This window comes from Molossus molossus, unplaced genomic scaffold, assembly GCF_014108415.1.
Source record: "Molossus molossus isolate mMolMol1 unplaced genomic scaffold, mMolMol1.p scaffold_m16_p_20, whole genome shotgun sequence".
NCBI lineage: Eukaryota > Metazoa > Chordata > Mammalia > Chiroptera > Molossidae > Molossus > Molossus molossus.
Genome location: NW_023425356.1, coordinates 16,986,500 through 17,002,912, shown reverse-complemented (window position 1 = coordinate 17,002,912; position 16,413 = coordinate 16,986,500). Strand labels below are relative to the sequence as shown.

The following is a 16,413-nucleotide window of genomic DNA, read 5'->3' as shown; positions in this document are numbered from 1 at the left end:
AAGCCTGGCTGCAGTAGGTAAAACAAAACATGGGAGGAGGAGAGTTGGAGTCAGTGGGCTTGACAGATTATGTTGAGGAGTTTTGTTGCGAAGAAGAGCAAAGAAACTGGACAGTAGTAACTAGTAAGGGGTTTATAGAAGGTTTTTCAAAAGATAGATGAATCATAGCATGTTTGTATACAATAGAACCCTCCAGTAGAAAGTGGAATATTGGTGGAGAGAAGTGAGACTTTCTGGATGTTACTTTTGAGAGGTAGAGAGAAGGAGACCTAATGCTAAGGGGAAGGCTTGGCTCTGGGTGGGAGCGTGGATAGTTGATCTGTGGTCACAGGTGGAGAGACAGAGTATGAGAGCTGAGGCTGGTGGACGGGCTGATAAGGTGGTAGCAGACGGTCCGAGTTTTCTTCTAGCGATTTCAATACTCTCAATGAGGTAGAAAGCAAGCTTTATTCTCCCACGATGTGTTTCAAACATGTTCCTAGAGTGAGTCACTGCTCTCATGTGTGCTGCTTCCTACTGACATAGCCGTGCTCACACCTGGAATAGCTGTGTCCTTTTCCTCTGCTAGCCAAGCCTGTCTCAGGTTTCAGAGCCCGACTCAGATTCTACTGCTCAGGTGGGCCTTTCCCCGTCACACTGCCGGAAATCGTCCTCCCCTCTCTGCCCTGCCAGCAGTTACAGGTGAGGTACATCATCCAGCAGATGTTATTTAATTCCAGGCCGGCAACTATCTTTCCAGGTATACAGGTTTTTGTCCCTCTTTTTAGATTGTAAACACTTTTCGGGGTAGATTGATCTCAACTTCCTCTATAGCCTTCAACATAATATTCATTGCTGTGGAGCCTAATAGAAACTCAGGAAGTTTGTGTTGATTGATGGTAAACACCCCGGCGGTTGCAAGCGAGGGTCATCTGCACAGAGAAAGAGGAAAAGAGACCACCTTCGCATCCTTTGCTGTCACCCCACCTGAGACACCCAGAAGCTGGGCTTTGGAGCGCTCCAGGTGAACCTTCAGCTCTCCCTGGAACTGAGCAGTCTCTCCAAGAGAAGGGCTGGAAAAAGTAGAAAGCAAACAAATTGAGAAAAGAAATCGGAAGGAAGAAGAAATTCTTGACGGTGAGAATTGTTTCAGAGTGGGCTGTGTGTATTTTGAACAACACCCACTCATTTGATAAAGATGTAACCACCGTCTGTGTGTGGGCACTGTGCTAACAACAGGGGGACCCGGTGGAGAGAACATTGAGGGGTCCCTGTCCTCCTGACGGTGTGAGCAGGACTGTGATCTGACTCCCGTTCAGTGTCATGCTCGTTTTGACCTGTCCCGTTTTGCTTCACTCACAGCGAGCTGGGGTCAGGTCTGTATTTTGTTGGTTGCTGGGCACCCTAATCCCATAAAACGCTGACAGGTTCTCCTGCAGCACGGGATTAAGTGCAGGCAGGGCACGTCTCTGTGAATGTGCTGGAAGCTGGCCCGGCTCTCTCCTGACATCTTAGGGGGCAGCGCTGTCCGATGGGAGTAGAATGCGAGCCACACACAAAATTTAAAAGTTTCTAGTGGCCAGACTAAAAGAAAAGTAAAAAGAAATGTGTGAAATGAATGTTAATATATTTAAAACGTTGCTTCGACATGAAACGAGTATTTAAAAGTTGAGAGTTTATATTGTGTTGTTGATTAGCCTGTGCAGTTGGTGTGTACGAAGTCTTTGAAGTCCTTACAGCCTGTCTGAGTTGGGACCCGTCATCGCAAGGGTTCAGGAGCTGCCTGTGGCCCGTGGTGCCAGCCTGGGTGGAGGAGCTGTGGAGTCTGCAGTCTAAGCGCTGTCCCCGGTCCCACACAGAAGCACAGCCTCAGGAGGGTTGCCTGACCAGGGGCCTGGCTGCAGAACACAGCTGGGCTTTCAAGAGAGGAGTGACTTAGATTCCGGTGTGGAGCATAAGCTTCAGTGTAGGAAAAACTGTCCTGAACTTTGCAGGACACCAGTCAGGGGCTTTATCCGTTTTGAAAAATAAAAGCAAGTGAGCTGAATTTGTGGATGAACGTCAGGTCATGTTAGACGACACAGAAAATTTGAAAACATCTAGCAGGCCATACGCTTCCTGTGCACCAATTTATCTATAGAAGAATTAATATGGTCATTATACTTTTTAACTCCATAGTAAGTTTTTACTTTGTTCCCAGTTCTAGACCTGCTGGATGGTTCCCTGAGCCCCACTTCCTGACTCGCTGAGGGAAACAAGTCATCCTGAGTGCCCCCTTCAGCCCCTTGAGTGGGGCTGGGCTGCTGTCTCCTCACAGGTGTCCTGGGGATTACGGGGGCTCCTGCCTCACCCCAGCTTTCGCAGGAGGCCTGCTCTTTGCTAAATTAAGCCCCTGCGGGCCTATTTGTGGACCCAGAGGCTCCAGCCAAGTGAGAGAGATTCGTCCAGCTAAGGAATGTTCAGGGAGAGGAGAGATCGCTGAGCTCACTGGTATGTGTGCCCAGTTTCTCTCTGCACTGGGCAGATCAACAGAGGCTTTGGGGACTCGACCAAGATTTTAACAGAGTGACCAGGGGAACGAATGGCTGGAGACACCTGAGAACGGTTTGAGTGGAAGAGTGTGAAGACCAGGCAGGGTGTAGATGGGGCCCTCTGAGCTCCGAGTCCAACTAAAACAAGCCCAAGACGCATCTCATTTCCCGCCATGTTTTGTACTGGACTTGATTTAGAACAGTTTTAGGTTCACAGCAAAACTGAGCCGCAGGTACAGAGATTTCCCATGTACCTCCTGCCCCCACATGCACAGCCTCCCACCGTCCCAGTCCAAAGACCTCTCATTCTAATCTGGCTTTTCTTGGGTTCCTAAATTTAGTATTGACCAGAAATAGCTGTCTCTCCTACGACTCATGCATCTTACTACCTTTGGGGAAACTGACGTTTATTGAACACCTACATTGTGTCAGATATTTTCACTGTATCTTCTCGTTTAATTTTCACAAATGTCCTGAAAGGTAGTTATTAGCACTTGAAGGAACTAAAACTTAGGTAAGCGGTTTACCGCTGGAATACAGAGGTGGAACTGTATGGAACTGGCGAACCCTGTGAAGCGGTGAAAAGAGCTGAATATCTGTACTTCGCTATGATTCAACCCAATAGAACACGAGCGAGCTTATGCTTTAGTTCTCAAGTCTGCACTCTGCATTGTGCCACACACGGCCCCTGGCACCAGCTCCCTCCTCTTCCCTCGGCAGGGCTGGCGGTTCAGAGCTCACTCTCACCCCCCAAAACACTCAAGTAGGGAGCCGAGAGGAAGGGCAGCCCAAGGTCTGACGCATCTTGAGTTGGGTCTAGGGGTTTCTCCAGAGGCGGAAACCGGAATTACAGGCTGGACCTGTACTGATCTGTGTATCTGCCACTACTTAGAGCTGTGACCTGTGTGCATATCCATGCACTATCTGATTCGAGGTCCCTTCTGTTTGTCACACTCTACTGTAATCACCTGTTTAATTACCCCCGTAGGCTCCAGCCAAGTGAGAGAGATTCGAGGACTCTGATCCGAGGACTGTGATCATGTCTGTCTTGCCTTTTCTAGTACCTATTAGAGTACCTTGCACATCCAATGCTTCATAAATATTTGACCAGAAAAGAAGTGAACAAATGCTACCATCTCACAAGTCACCCTGTCTTCTGCCCAATGAGCTTGCTCTCTCTCTCCCTCCTTCCCTCTCCTGTTCATACACCTGACCTCCTGACCTCCTTAGAACTCATTCACAGCCTCAGTGTTTACTCAGATGTGCCTGTGTTTGTCTACTTAGGCTGGGAAGGGAACGGTATTGTTTTCCGGCCCCTACTAAGGACTAACATGGGTTGGGCTTGAAGGAGTGACCTGAATAGAGGAACTCTGCCATTTGGATGTGGATCCTTGTATTATGTATTGTATAAACTGAAATTTTCCACCTGGTTTTTTCCATCTCTGTGGGGGACTGGACATTAAAGCGGGCTCTGGCAGGACAGTGCCTGGCCTGTAGAGTCCTCTGGTTACAGAGGCCGTGGACACTGCCCTGCTGTCCTTTCCCTGGCAGTGAAGGACACTTGTCACATGTTGGGACAACCTTTGTGCCTAATTTGGGTCTTAACTGCACTAGTAGAAGACAGTGAACCTGGGATCTGTATAAAGGCAGAAAGTACAGCTCTGACTAAAATCTTTACCATAGGGTCTAAGGACTGTTAAAAAACAAAATTCAACCAGGTAAATTTGAAGATCTCACTGGCTTTATTAAGCAACTCATGAACCGGGTAGCATTCCTTCTAGCAACTGGAAGGATGATCCCAGGGGTTGTACAAAATGGAAGGTTTTTATAGGAAGAAGGGTGGGGAAAGGGAGCTAATAAAACCAGGAAAGGATTATTTCTAGACCCCTGACATTTTCTTTCGGGAGCAAGGCAACAGCAAGGGTTTTGATCATGCATATGGCCTCTTCTTTATGTGGGTGATGGAAAGGGCCCTTTTGACAGATGACCTCATCGGTGTCGACCAGAAAATTCCAGACTGGTTGATTAAGATTATGTTTCTGGGAGAGTCTGAAACAGCAATTAGGTCAGGTATTAAATCTAGGTCTGGTATCATGGGCTTTGGCACAAGTGACGCCATTTTGGGCTGGTGGTTTTCTCTTTAGTGGGACTTAACGTTTTGCATTTGAATCTTCTGGCTCAGGTGACTCCCATCTACCTAGAAGGTGAGCAGTGAGGGCGGGACCATGACTCTTACAGGCAAGAGGGAGGGGCTCTGATCAACGTAACTGTCTGTATGAAAACACAAAGCTCTGGGGTCACACAGTTCGTGAATGACAGATCCAAATATTTAGACCCATGAGGTGCTATTTTTGTTTTAAAACTGGTGAATGGAAAGAAACTTCATTTACAAGAGAACTCACTTGGAAGATACTAAAATGTGTTTTCAGGGATTGAGCAGGGCCCAGCCTCCTGTCCCTTGGTCAGGACAGATCGAATCCTTATAAAAATACTCTATCCTTTACCCTGCTTTATAGTGCTGTGGCTTTGCCCCACTGATATCAGAGAGGCCTAGAAAAGAAATTCATTCTGCATATACAAATGTTTATAAATTACACTTTTCCTAGAAGAGCTGTAAAGATTTTAAAATAAAACCAAGAACTAAGTTACTTTTTACGTTGCGTGAATAATCAGGAATTATATGAGAATCTGCTCACAAGACTTTGAGACTCTTCCTCCTGCTTAACTATTTAGTTTTAATTCCTTTGGTTTATAGAATTGATTTAGAGTGGGATTTGGCCATATTTTTTTTTTGTCCCAAATGAAGACTATTTATGGACAGTCTGCTCCTCTGGCTTGTTTCCTAGTTCGTAGGAGGTCGGTGCCCATTTCCTTCCCTCACCACCCTGATCCCCCTCTTACTACCCTGAGAGCTCCTTTGAGATCGAGGACTGTGATGCCAAGAATAACACTTTAGAGTTGGCACATTAATCTCCAATACATACTTGACTTGATAATCTTATCAATGAATATGTGCTGATACACTGTCAGGTTTCTCTCTTTCTCCTTTTTCCTCCCTCCTTTCTTCCTTCCTTCTTTTCTTCTTTCTTTTTTTTTAGTGTCTGCTCTTATCCCAGTGGCAAACTATGAGGCATATTAAATAACATGACATGTCCCTTGTTCTCAAGATGCTTGAAGATTAGTTGAAATACAATACACACGAGAATGTGAAATTAAATACTAAAACAAAAATGTCAGTTAGCAATTCGAGACATTAATAAAGCATTTATTCCATAAACATATACTGAAAGCTACTAAGGGCAAAATACTTTTATAGACATTAAAACTTAGAGGGAGAGCCAGACATTTAAAAAAAAAAAAAAACTAAGGCAGAGTGAGGTGAGTGCTGTACTGAAGATGGGCGTCGCTGACCCTGGGCCCGGCTTCACTCAGGAAGGTCCCGGTGTTTGCCTGTTGTCCCAGCAGGGCCCTTTTCACTGTCAGAAGAGTCCAGAAAGAATGTTATAGTCCTCCTAGTCATAAACAAAGTGCAAAAGTGCAGTGGGAGTGAAGAGAAAGGAATGATCAGTCTGACTGGGCGGTTGGGAGCTGCCTGGAGGAGGGGATGCTTCAGCTGAAGTGTGGTGAAGAACAGGTGTGGACAGGAAAGAAGCCATCACAGCTGAGCGCAGCTCAGGCAAAGCCACGGTGGCGTCCAAAGGACACTTACATGATTGATTTCTCAATCAGAAGAAGCCCTAGGCTGAGAGGAGAGAGGGGTGGTACCACAAAGGCTAGAGGAGTCTTGCCACAAACTTTCACTCAGAACTCTGGTTGTCAGAAAAAATGGCCACTGGATAATGACTGACTTCATCCAGGAGATGTGTTAGGTCAGAAGGGTTCATTTGTACACCCAAGGATTTTTTTTCCCGTTGATTTTTTTTTTTTTTTTTTTTTTTTAGAGAGAGTGGAAGGGAAGAGGGGAGGGAGAAAGAGAGAGAGGAAGAGACAGAGAAACATCGAGATGAGAGACACACTGATTTGTTGCCTCCTGCACAAGCCCCAACTGGAGCCAGGGATTGAACCTGCAACCCAGGTACATGCCCTTGACCAGAAATTGAACCCACAACCCTCCAGTGTGAGGGCTGATGCTCTAACCACCAAGCCACGTAAGTCAGGGCAAGACAACTGTGCTTTTACTAGTTCAATCTACATGCAGACTCTTGTTTGGGATTTATTTCTACCTTTCTTCTTTCTTCCCTTTGACTCAGACGCAGCTGTATTCTGAGACCTCCAGGTTTAAGAGGTGCTTAGAGGCGAGTTTACTTTCTTTATCCCTCAGTCTCAGGAAATGGACTCAGCAGCACTGCTTTATGTGACTCTGGCTGCTGACAGAAGCTGCAGTGGGAGCTGAATGCTCTTTGCTATCTAAGACCTTAGTGTAGACAATTCCAAAAGTGGAAATGAAAACAGAAAAAACAATGTGGGCTTTTACCTTATGATGCAAATGTCCCTTTCAACTTCCCATTATGAAAAATTTCAAATATACACATAGATAAAGGGAATAGTACCTCCCATGTACCTATCCCATGTTCTAGGACCCAATGTACCCGTCACTCAGCTTTAACAGTTACCAAAATTGGCTGCCTCCCCCCCCGCCCCCCATCCCATAGCTGTATCCGGAAAGACGTCAGAATGTACCTCCAACAGACAAAAGGCTTTGTTTTTCAACATAAACACATGCTGTTATTATACCCTAAAAGCTTGAAAATAATTCCTTAATTCCATCAAATACTTGGTCCATTTTTCCCTCTAAAAGGTCCATTTCAAGGTCTGGAGATCTGAGTTAGTATCCGAGTCTCAGTGTAGGCACAGGAGTAGGATGTTGGGCTGTTGTGCGGGGAGAAGGAGGCAGAGGAGGCTGGAATCCTAAGCTAGATTCACAGTTCACTAGTGACTCAGAGCTGCCCCAGCAGCTCTTCTTTATATGCTTCGGTTTTCACAACCTTTTATCTCAGTGGGTTAATAACATACCTTTTAGAGAATGTTCTCAGTTTAAAACAGAGACAGTCTTTTAAAGGCTTCAGATATAAAGTTGTTTGCTCAGTCGTAGCATTATCCTCTCCCTTTTGCTCATCCAGTAAGCATAGTGTCATTCCACTCCTGCCTCTTGTTCATCTGGCCCTGTTTGTTGGTTGGGAGGTTGGTTGGTTTTGCTCATTCAGTGTGTTCACTACATGCGGGCGCAGAGCACCGCGACAGCTGCAGGTGAGTCACAGCTGCCAGTTGTCTGAATCGGGCACTGTGCTGGGTACTTCACATAGGTTAGTTCATTTATCCCTCACTACAACCAAAGCAATGTTTCTAACCCCATTTTACAGATGAGGAAATTAGGTTCTAAGAGGTGAAGTACCTTCCATACACAGAAAAGATCACCCAGCTAGTGAATGAACGGCGGGAAGGCATTTTTGCCTTTCTGGGTCTGCTTGTCCTGAAACCCAAGTCCCAGCCTCACCAAGTTGAAAGGTAAAAAACACTAACGACCAGCACAACTGGCTAGTGCCACCATTTTCTCTGTCCCTAGGGAATCTGTAATTTAAAAGGGTAAATAAGACATGTGTAGAAATACAAAGCATTATATGGTGTGTTCGGATGGGCATACAAGAATGATGCTGCCCTGCCCAGTTTGGCTCAGTGGTTAGAGCATCAGCCTGAGGTCCAGAGAGACCCGGGTTCGGTTCCCGCGAAGGGCATGTACCTCAGTTGCAGTTTGTCCCCAGCCCTGGTTGGGTTGTGCGGGTGGCAGCCACTCGATGTGTCCCTTTCACGTTGATGTTTCTCTCTCTCTCTCTCTCTCTCTCTCTCTCTCCTTCCCACTCTATCTGAACAAAAAACAAAAAAATGCCCTCGGGTGAGGATAAAAAAAAAAGAAAGAAAAAAGGATACTATGAAAAATCAGAGGCATAAGAAATGACGTTTGATGGGGAGATAAAGTAAGGCTTCATCAGGGACATGCATTTAATGATGAAGCTGAAGGGAAAACTGACAGCATGGGCAAAGCCATTTCTCTTTTTTAAAAAGTGTGTTTTGCCCTGGCCAGTTTGGCTCAGTGGTTAAAGCGTCGGCCTGCGGTCCTGAGAGACCCGGGTTCGGTTCCCGCTAAGGGCACGTACTTCGGTTGCAGTTTGTCCCCGGCCCTGGTTGGTCGTGCGGGTGGCAGCCACTCGATGTGTCCCTTCACGTCGATGTTTCTCTCTCTCTCTCCCTTCCTCTCTCTCCCTCCTACTCTATCTGTACAAAAAATGGAAAAATATCCTCTGGTGAGGATAAAAAAAAAAAAAAAAAGTGTGTTTTTTTTTAGGAGTCACTGTGCCATGGCTTCTATTGGGACATACATTTGAAGATCTTACTGTTTTTAAAAGTGAGAGCCACATTTTGGATTATACGAGCAGTAGATCAATTAACGGAGTTAAAACCGAAGCCTTGAAAGGAGTCAGTTTTCTGCTGGCTGCTTTTAGCCCAGTTCTGGGTTGAACTCGACAATCAACATCAGAGTGGGAATCAGTTCAGCAGAAGCCTGTATTTCACGTGGATTGCGGTTAAGGCTCTGGTCAAGTGATGTTTCCTGAGACAAAATAAGCTGCCCACACAAAGAAAGTCTGATTAAACACTGTTGAACGAGGCAGTGATTTTTCTGCAAAAGGAGGTTATAGACGGGTTAGGCTTTAACACTTTAAATTGGTATGGACTTGCGTTTCCATGTGGTAAGATTTTGTAGCACCTGTGAAATTGCTTTGTTCTACTGGACTCATTGATCATAAGAATTCAGATCTAATCTTGTGGAGATGAAGCTATTTTAGCAATCCCATGTGAGACTCATAAATTTTATTTTCTATTTGATTAAATAGACACAATACAAAAGCCTAGAGAAGTAATTCTTTTTTTAAAATCTTTCTCATTTATTATTATTAATTTTTTTTTTTTTTTTTTTTTTGCTTTCTCTCCTTTTCATTTTTCTTTTCTACTTATCTCAAAGGGATAATGCTAACATGAAGAATGTTCAGATTGGGTGTGTATTTGTGTGCAGGGCCTGGGATAACCTACCTTCAGTGGAATATATTTTCCTTTCTGTGACATAATCCTAGTTGACAATGTGGTTATGGCTGAGAACTTTATCCTCATCGGACAGGGTAAATTGTATTTATAGTTAATAATAGTTAATATCTCTTGAAGGCTTACTGCATGCCAGGCACCGTGCAGTGTGCTTTTTGTGCATTATTTCATTTAGTCTTCTTAACATCCTTGTAAAAGAGGTACCATTATGAGGTGGAGGTTTTTAGAGAGGACAGGGGACTTGTCAGGCCCTCTGCTCACCTTCAGGGTGCAAGCTCTTGGCCACTCTACTTCCTGTCTCCACATCTTTAAAAAATACACTAATGAGTATGTTCCCCAGTTTTATAACTTACCACATTCCACTAAATCATGGTCTCTGGCTGAAACACTGGAACTGAATCCTGGATTCCGTTACTGCTTTTATCTTCTCTAGAGGAACCCTTCTGGGTTTCAATTTCCTTATGTTTAAAATGCTCACGTTTGTGACTCTTTCACCAAATTATTCAAGTATTTACTCCATTTTCTTGTCTAGGATTTAGAACAGATAGAGCCCACATAATCGCCATCCTCCATCTTTCCTCCCTTTAGATTTAAGTATTTTTCCTGGTGGGGCTGAGGTGGGGCTGAGGAGGCACTGGGTAGCCTGGGAATGAAGGGGCGGGAACGAAGGTTGTTGAGCAGCTGTGCGCAAGGCAGTGTAGGGTTCTGGGTGTTGTGTACATTGTCTCATGCAATCTGCACAGAGTACCTTGTGGGATAGACATCATTGTCTTTATTTAGCAAGAAAGCAACCACACTATACCCCTGAGAAAACGGAAGCTGGTATGATGAAGCCCATAACATAGTATTAATACAATTCTTCCTGCTTAATCGTGTTACGGATTTCATCGGGGAAGGAACTGGCTCATCTCTGCACTCAGCTCAAAGCGTGAATAAAGTGAAACCCTGAACTAAATGTCTAGACTCCTCCTTAGGTTTTCCCACAAACCTGCTCCTTTCTGTGCCCCAGTTTAGTTAATAATACGCACTGGCACCCGCTTGCTAGAAACCGCAGCATCGGCTTTGCTCCTCCCTCTGGTCCAATGGGATCTCCCACAAATCAGCGAGCCCTGTGGCTTCTACCTGTGACAGGTCTTGTGAGTATTCCTCCCTGTGTTTCGCTGGCCTCAGACAGCCGTCCCTATTCTGGTCAGTTGCCTCTCGATGGTCTTCTTCACATCTACCATGAATCCCTTCCTCAATGCAGACCTGATCATGGCCGTCTTTTGCCTACAGCTCCCTAGTGAGTTCCTGTTCTCTGCTGATTACTGTTCAGTCCTCTTAGCACGATGTTCACAAACCGGTTGTGAATGGTTTTCTGTGCTGATTTCCCACTCCTCACCACCCCAGGCCACTTCCCTGCTCCGGACACTGCACGGACAACCTCTCACCAGATCTTTGCTCACACTTGACTTCACTTGGGATGTTCTTATTTCCGTCTGCCGTTTGTCAAAATCTGACTTGTTGCTACTTCACCTCAATAAAAAGTAATTGCTCCCTTCGTAGATTTGCCATCAGAATCTCCTGTCACCTTAAAGAAAGGCAATTTGTGCAAGTCCAATTTTATGATAAAGGCAGTGTATTGTTTTCAAAAGTGTTCACAGCATAACTTCTTTAAATAATTAAATCCTGAGGTATATTTGAAATACAATCCTCTACCCAGCACTTTGGTTTTCAGGAACAGAACTGTGTTGGCAAGAAAAAAAATTATTTTCATATACACCCTGTCCTCCAGTGCTTTAGAGAGTGAGCAGGCTTGGCCAGTGCTCCTCACCAGGGCCAGCAAGGAACAGACTGGGAGGGTGAGTGAGTAGCTCCGAGGAAATCCTTAAGTGTATGTTCATTCATCACTGGCTGGGCCACGGACCCATCTGAATCCACATGTGTCAGGGGCCAGGAAGAGGGCTGAGTTGAGATGACCAGTTGAGGACCAAGGCAAGTTCAAGCAGGAGCCTGGTTCCAGGGTAGAGGGTCTGAGGCAGGTAATGACAATTCATGTCTGTGTGCTTTTCAGAACATCGAGCTGAAGGTTGAAGTGGAGAGCCTGAAACGAGAACTCCAGGACAAGAAACAGCATTTGGATAAAACTTGGTGAGTTATAGTTCGTACTAGATGAGTTCTGATCCCTTTCAGAGTCTGGCTCACTAATCTGAGAACAATAGATTTGGAACCAAATTCCTTACCCTGAACTCCGGCATCTGGATGCTGTGTCTGCTTCAGGAAATGAAATAACGTGCTTTATTTCCCTTGGGCGCTGTGTCTGTTATTAAGTCTGACAGGCCTTGCCATGGATTGGTATATGCAACAGACCTAAGCTTATAAAATTCCTATTCAATAATCTACCAATAAAACCAAGGGCTGGCATGGAGTTTGGGCAAAATAAGCACTCCCAGAATACACTGCTGGTGAGAGTGTGGATTGTGGCAGCACTTTTAGTATGTGGCACTACCTAGCAAAGTAAAAAATAAGCATTTTCTTTTGATCAAATAAACCTTAGAAAGAATGTATTCCTTACAAATAAAAGCATGAGTATGAAAAGATAAATGTATAAAGATAATTACTGAATCATTATTTGTAATGGCAAAAACCTAGAATTAACTATTCATCAACAGAGCCATGGCTGAGGCATTTTGAACTCACCATACTGTGGAATATTATGCAGTCGTTAAAAAGAATGAGTTAGCTCTATGTTGTTATCCTGGTGGAAAGTCCCTGACAGACTAAGTAAGGGGGGGAAAGTGCTGAGTGATGTTTATAGTATCAGCCCCTTTGAGTAAAGACAAACAGTCCTCTCTGTGGGTACATGTGTTTGCTCGATGGTGCATAGGAAAAAACTGGAGGGTTATGTATCAAAATCTTTAACATTGCTAATACTAAGGGAGTGAGATTGGAGTTTGTGATGGGAAGAAGACTTGCTTTTTCTTTATATACTTTTGTGTTGTTAAAATAGTTACTTTTATAATTTATAGTTTTTATAACTAAAAACTGTTTTAAATGGTAAATATTATTAAAATTATCATTAAAAATCATTTTCAGATTATATCCTATGATCAGTGTACATTCACTCTGATCTGGCATTCTTTCTGTCACTACAGTATCTCTTGATATTTAGTCTGACAAGTCCACCAAGATCAGAATACTCAAAACCAGACTCAACAATACACAATATCCTGGTATTATTAAACAATTACTAAAGCATTAAGAGAGCTGATAGACTCTAGGAAAACATATAAAATAACTATTGAGATTTGTTTAATACTTTTAACACTTTTTATGTAGTTTCAGCTTTTAATTAGGTGGCATGATCCATTTTTAGAAATGAAAAAGCTAAGGTACAGAGTGTTAAAGTCTTCTCAAATGAGTGGCAGAACCCACATCTTCTGGCATCAATTCAAGGCTCTTCTGACTTGACAACAGCTGTAGCCTGTTAAATCAGGAATTCCTGCCCAACTGAGCTACCCAGAAAATGTATAATTTCCATTCTCAAGATATTATAATTAACTTGTGTCTATTGCATTTATCAAGGAACATTGAGTCAAAGTAAAAGCTGATGATTTCCAGGGCCTGCCTTTTTAGGGGTCGTCCTACATAGGGTTATTGTTTTGAATTGTGTCCCTTGTACAACCAAGATCGTTCTATACTCCAAAGGCTCAAGTTAAATATAGCCTCTGGGATGGTACTGAGTGGTGTCCACCAGTAACCAAGGAATCTGGTAATCTTTAGGGAAGCTGCATTTGGTCTCCATGGACACAACCTTCTGGGTCAAATATTAAAGTACCACTGAGCTTGGGTAGAGTAGCTTTGATTTATCATGAACCTATGACGGTTCAATGTTGCTCTCTGCCCGGAGAGCAAGACGATGGTCCATGGTTCTCAACAAATGGCTTAAAGCAGGAATAAAACCAAACCGGAATTAAGATCATTCAGCACCTGATACTGCTCCCAAATTTCTAATCCTCAGACATCCAAGGGCAGCTGTTGTTAGCTAAAAATAAGCTGGTGACACCTTACCCGCTTCATGCTAGCGCCTGGACATTCATTCCTAAGGACGTCAGAGGAACAAAGCTGGACTACCTCCATAGATTACATGTCTGCTCTCTGCAGGGGACCATGGGAAAACTAGATCGAATTCTCAACCAGTAGCCCAGATTCAGGGCAGATATTGAGGGGTTACTGGCTATAGAGGAGGAGAGCATTTCTGTGGTTGTCCAAATGGATATTCTGTCCCAGCAACCTACATGGAAGAAACACTTTTCATTCAAATAGCAAGCAAGGCAGGGAACTAGCAGAGCACTCTGGGAGGTCAGTTGAATGGAGGAGTCCAGGAACAGATGATAGTGGACATGGAAGCTCAGTTCTGAAACACTGGATGGCTACCCACCTGGTCGAGAGATTCCCCACAGGAAGCTACAGCAATAGTGAAGCCTGTAGGGAGTCAAGTGTATTGATTGACAAGCAACAAAAACCTAAAATATTACCTGGAAAATCCTAAAAGATTACCTGGAAAGGTTGGGGAGAGCAGTTCCACAATTAACTGCAGAGGGGAAAATGCTTCATTTTTCTTCTCGTCAGTGTGAAGCAACCTCGGTGGCTTCACTTGCTAACTTATATGACTGGCTCTGACTGGCTTATGCTCCGTGGTTTTAGTGCGGATGTGGAGAATCTAAACAGCCACAATGAAGCTGAGCTCCGGCGCCAGTTTGAGGAGAGACAGCAGGAGACACAGCACGTTTATGAGCTGCTGGAGAATAAGATTCAGCTTCTGCAGGAGGTGAGCGGGCGTTCCAAAGGCCAGGGCTCCTCCTGCACCTCTTTCCCTACTGCTCTGCCCCCTGTGTTCACCTTCCCCTCCCTCCTTTGCTTCCCAAACTCATCAAGTGCCCTGTGTTTCAGGGCTCCTAAACTCAGCGAGGACTTTGCAGCCTCTCGGTTTTTTCTTTTTGCAGGAATCCAGGCTAGCAAAGGATGAAGCTGCGCGGATGGCAGCTCTGGTGGAAGCAGAGAAAGAGTGTAACCTGGAGCTCTCAGAGAAACTGAAGGCCGTCACCAAGGACAGGGAAGATGTCCCAGGTGACCGGGCCAAGCCCGACCAATACACTGAGACCCTGGCCCAGAGGGACAGGTAGGTGCCTTTGGTGCTGTATTTGTCACTTGGCTTTTGCCTGTTCTCGAGGCCATGAGCCTAAATAGCAGCTGCACTGTTCCCTTTTGTTTTTTGGTACATGCTCCTAGCGGGAACCAAAGGACTCTCTGGTCCACAGGCCGATGCTCCAACCGCTGAGCCAAACTGGCCAGTGCATCCCTTTCAAGGACTTATATTGTCCGTTTCTAAGACACTATGGCTGCTACACCCAAAGATTTTCTTTTTAGGGTTGAGTCTTCAATGGTATTCATTAAGGGAACTCATTTGTTGGCAATCAGGAGTCTTGAGTAGATATAAATAGAACAGTAGTCTAATGGTGGCAAGCAAGAGTTGTGGGTTTACTTCATTTTACAGACATTTATTGAGCACCTGCTACATTCCAGACACTGAGCTAAGCACTAAGGTTACAGAGACTAAAGACCCAGTTCGTTCATCAAGAAACATGTTGCAGCCCTGGCCGGTGTGCTCAGTGGTTAGAGCATCAGCCCGTGGACCAAAGAGTTCTGGGTTTGATTCTGGTCAAGGGCATGTACTCAGTTGCAGTTCGGTCCCCAGCTGGTTGGGGTCATGCGGGAAGCAACCAGTGGATCTCTCTCTCTCTCTCTCTCTCTCTCTCTCTCTCTCTCTTCTTCCCTTCCTCCCTCCCACTCTGTCAGAAAATAAATGGAAAAATATCCTTGGGTAAGGATTTAAAAAAAAAAAAGAAAGAAAGAAACATGTTGCACAGTTCGGTGAAGGTGGGGGAGGGGCAGAAGCGGGGAGGAGGGTGTCAATGGGGGGAAAAAAGGAGGAACATCTGTAATACTTTCAACAATTTTTTTTATATAAAAAGTGTTGATTCAAGGGGGAAAAAAGTAACTGCATAGTCTAGCCCTGGCCATGCTATTAGGTGGTTAGAGCGTCGGTCTTGTACCAAAGAATTGTGGGTTTGATTTCGGGTCAAGGGCAGGTTCAATCCCTAGCCCTGGTCATGGCATGTTTGGGATGTCGCTTTCTCTGTCTCGATCTCTCCCTCTCCCTCCCTTTCCCTCCCTTTTACTCCCTCTAAAAATCAATGGGAAAATATCCTTGGGTGAGGGTTAACAACAACAAAAGGAAACATGTTGCACGGTCTTAATAAGTTCTCTGATGGAAGTAACATGGGTGCTCCGGGACATGCAGGATTGTCATCTCTTCCAGACTAGAAGTTTCTTAGAGGAGCTGAAATCTGAGCCGAGTTTTGAAGAATGGATAGAAGTTAGAAGAAAGCACAGGAAGTGGGTGGGGAAGAGAAATGTGCGGTGCGGAAGGAGAAATGGAGAGGAGACACAGGGGATGGCATGTTCCAACACCTGCAAGTAGTTCTGCTTGACTAGAGCAGGGTCTGGGAAGACCAGGGAGAGGCAGGCTGTGCTGACGGGGTCCGAGTGTGTCAGCTTTCTGGGCCATAACAAGGAACTGTCTAGGTTACTGCAGCAACTTTTAACTATTCTCTTCACTTCCGGTCCTGTCCCTAACCTAATAATTCCAACCTAATAATTCAGAGCAGTTTTGAAGTGGAGAACTCAACATTATCAAGTTGACAACTAATTTAGCCTCTTAGATGCATGACCTGATGGGCATAAAAGTCCCTAAGTGGTTGTTTTTTAG

The 16,413-nt window shown here is 44.7% G+C and overlaps 1 protein-coding gene across 2 annotated transcripts in view; it reads left to right on the top strand.

The window, feature by feature from the left end:
- Window positions 1–16,413, top strand: part of LOC118636927 (myomegalin-like) — a 213,560-nt gene that overhangs the window by 96,581 nt on the left and 100,566 nt on the right. The window contains exons 5-7 of one of the 2 annotated variants that reach the window (XM_036271871.1): window positions 11,656–11,732; window positions 14,289–14,412; window positions 14,588–14,763. In XM_036271871.1, coding sequence (XP_036127764.1) covers window positions 11,656–11,732; window positions 14,289–14,412; window positions 14,588–14,763 — 377 coding nt within the window. Of the gene's footprint in view, window positions 1–11,655; window positions 11,733–14,288; window positions 14,413–14,587; window positions 14,768–16,413 lie in introns of those variants that run through there. The other variant, XM_036271870.1, reaches the window with a different exon arrangement.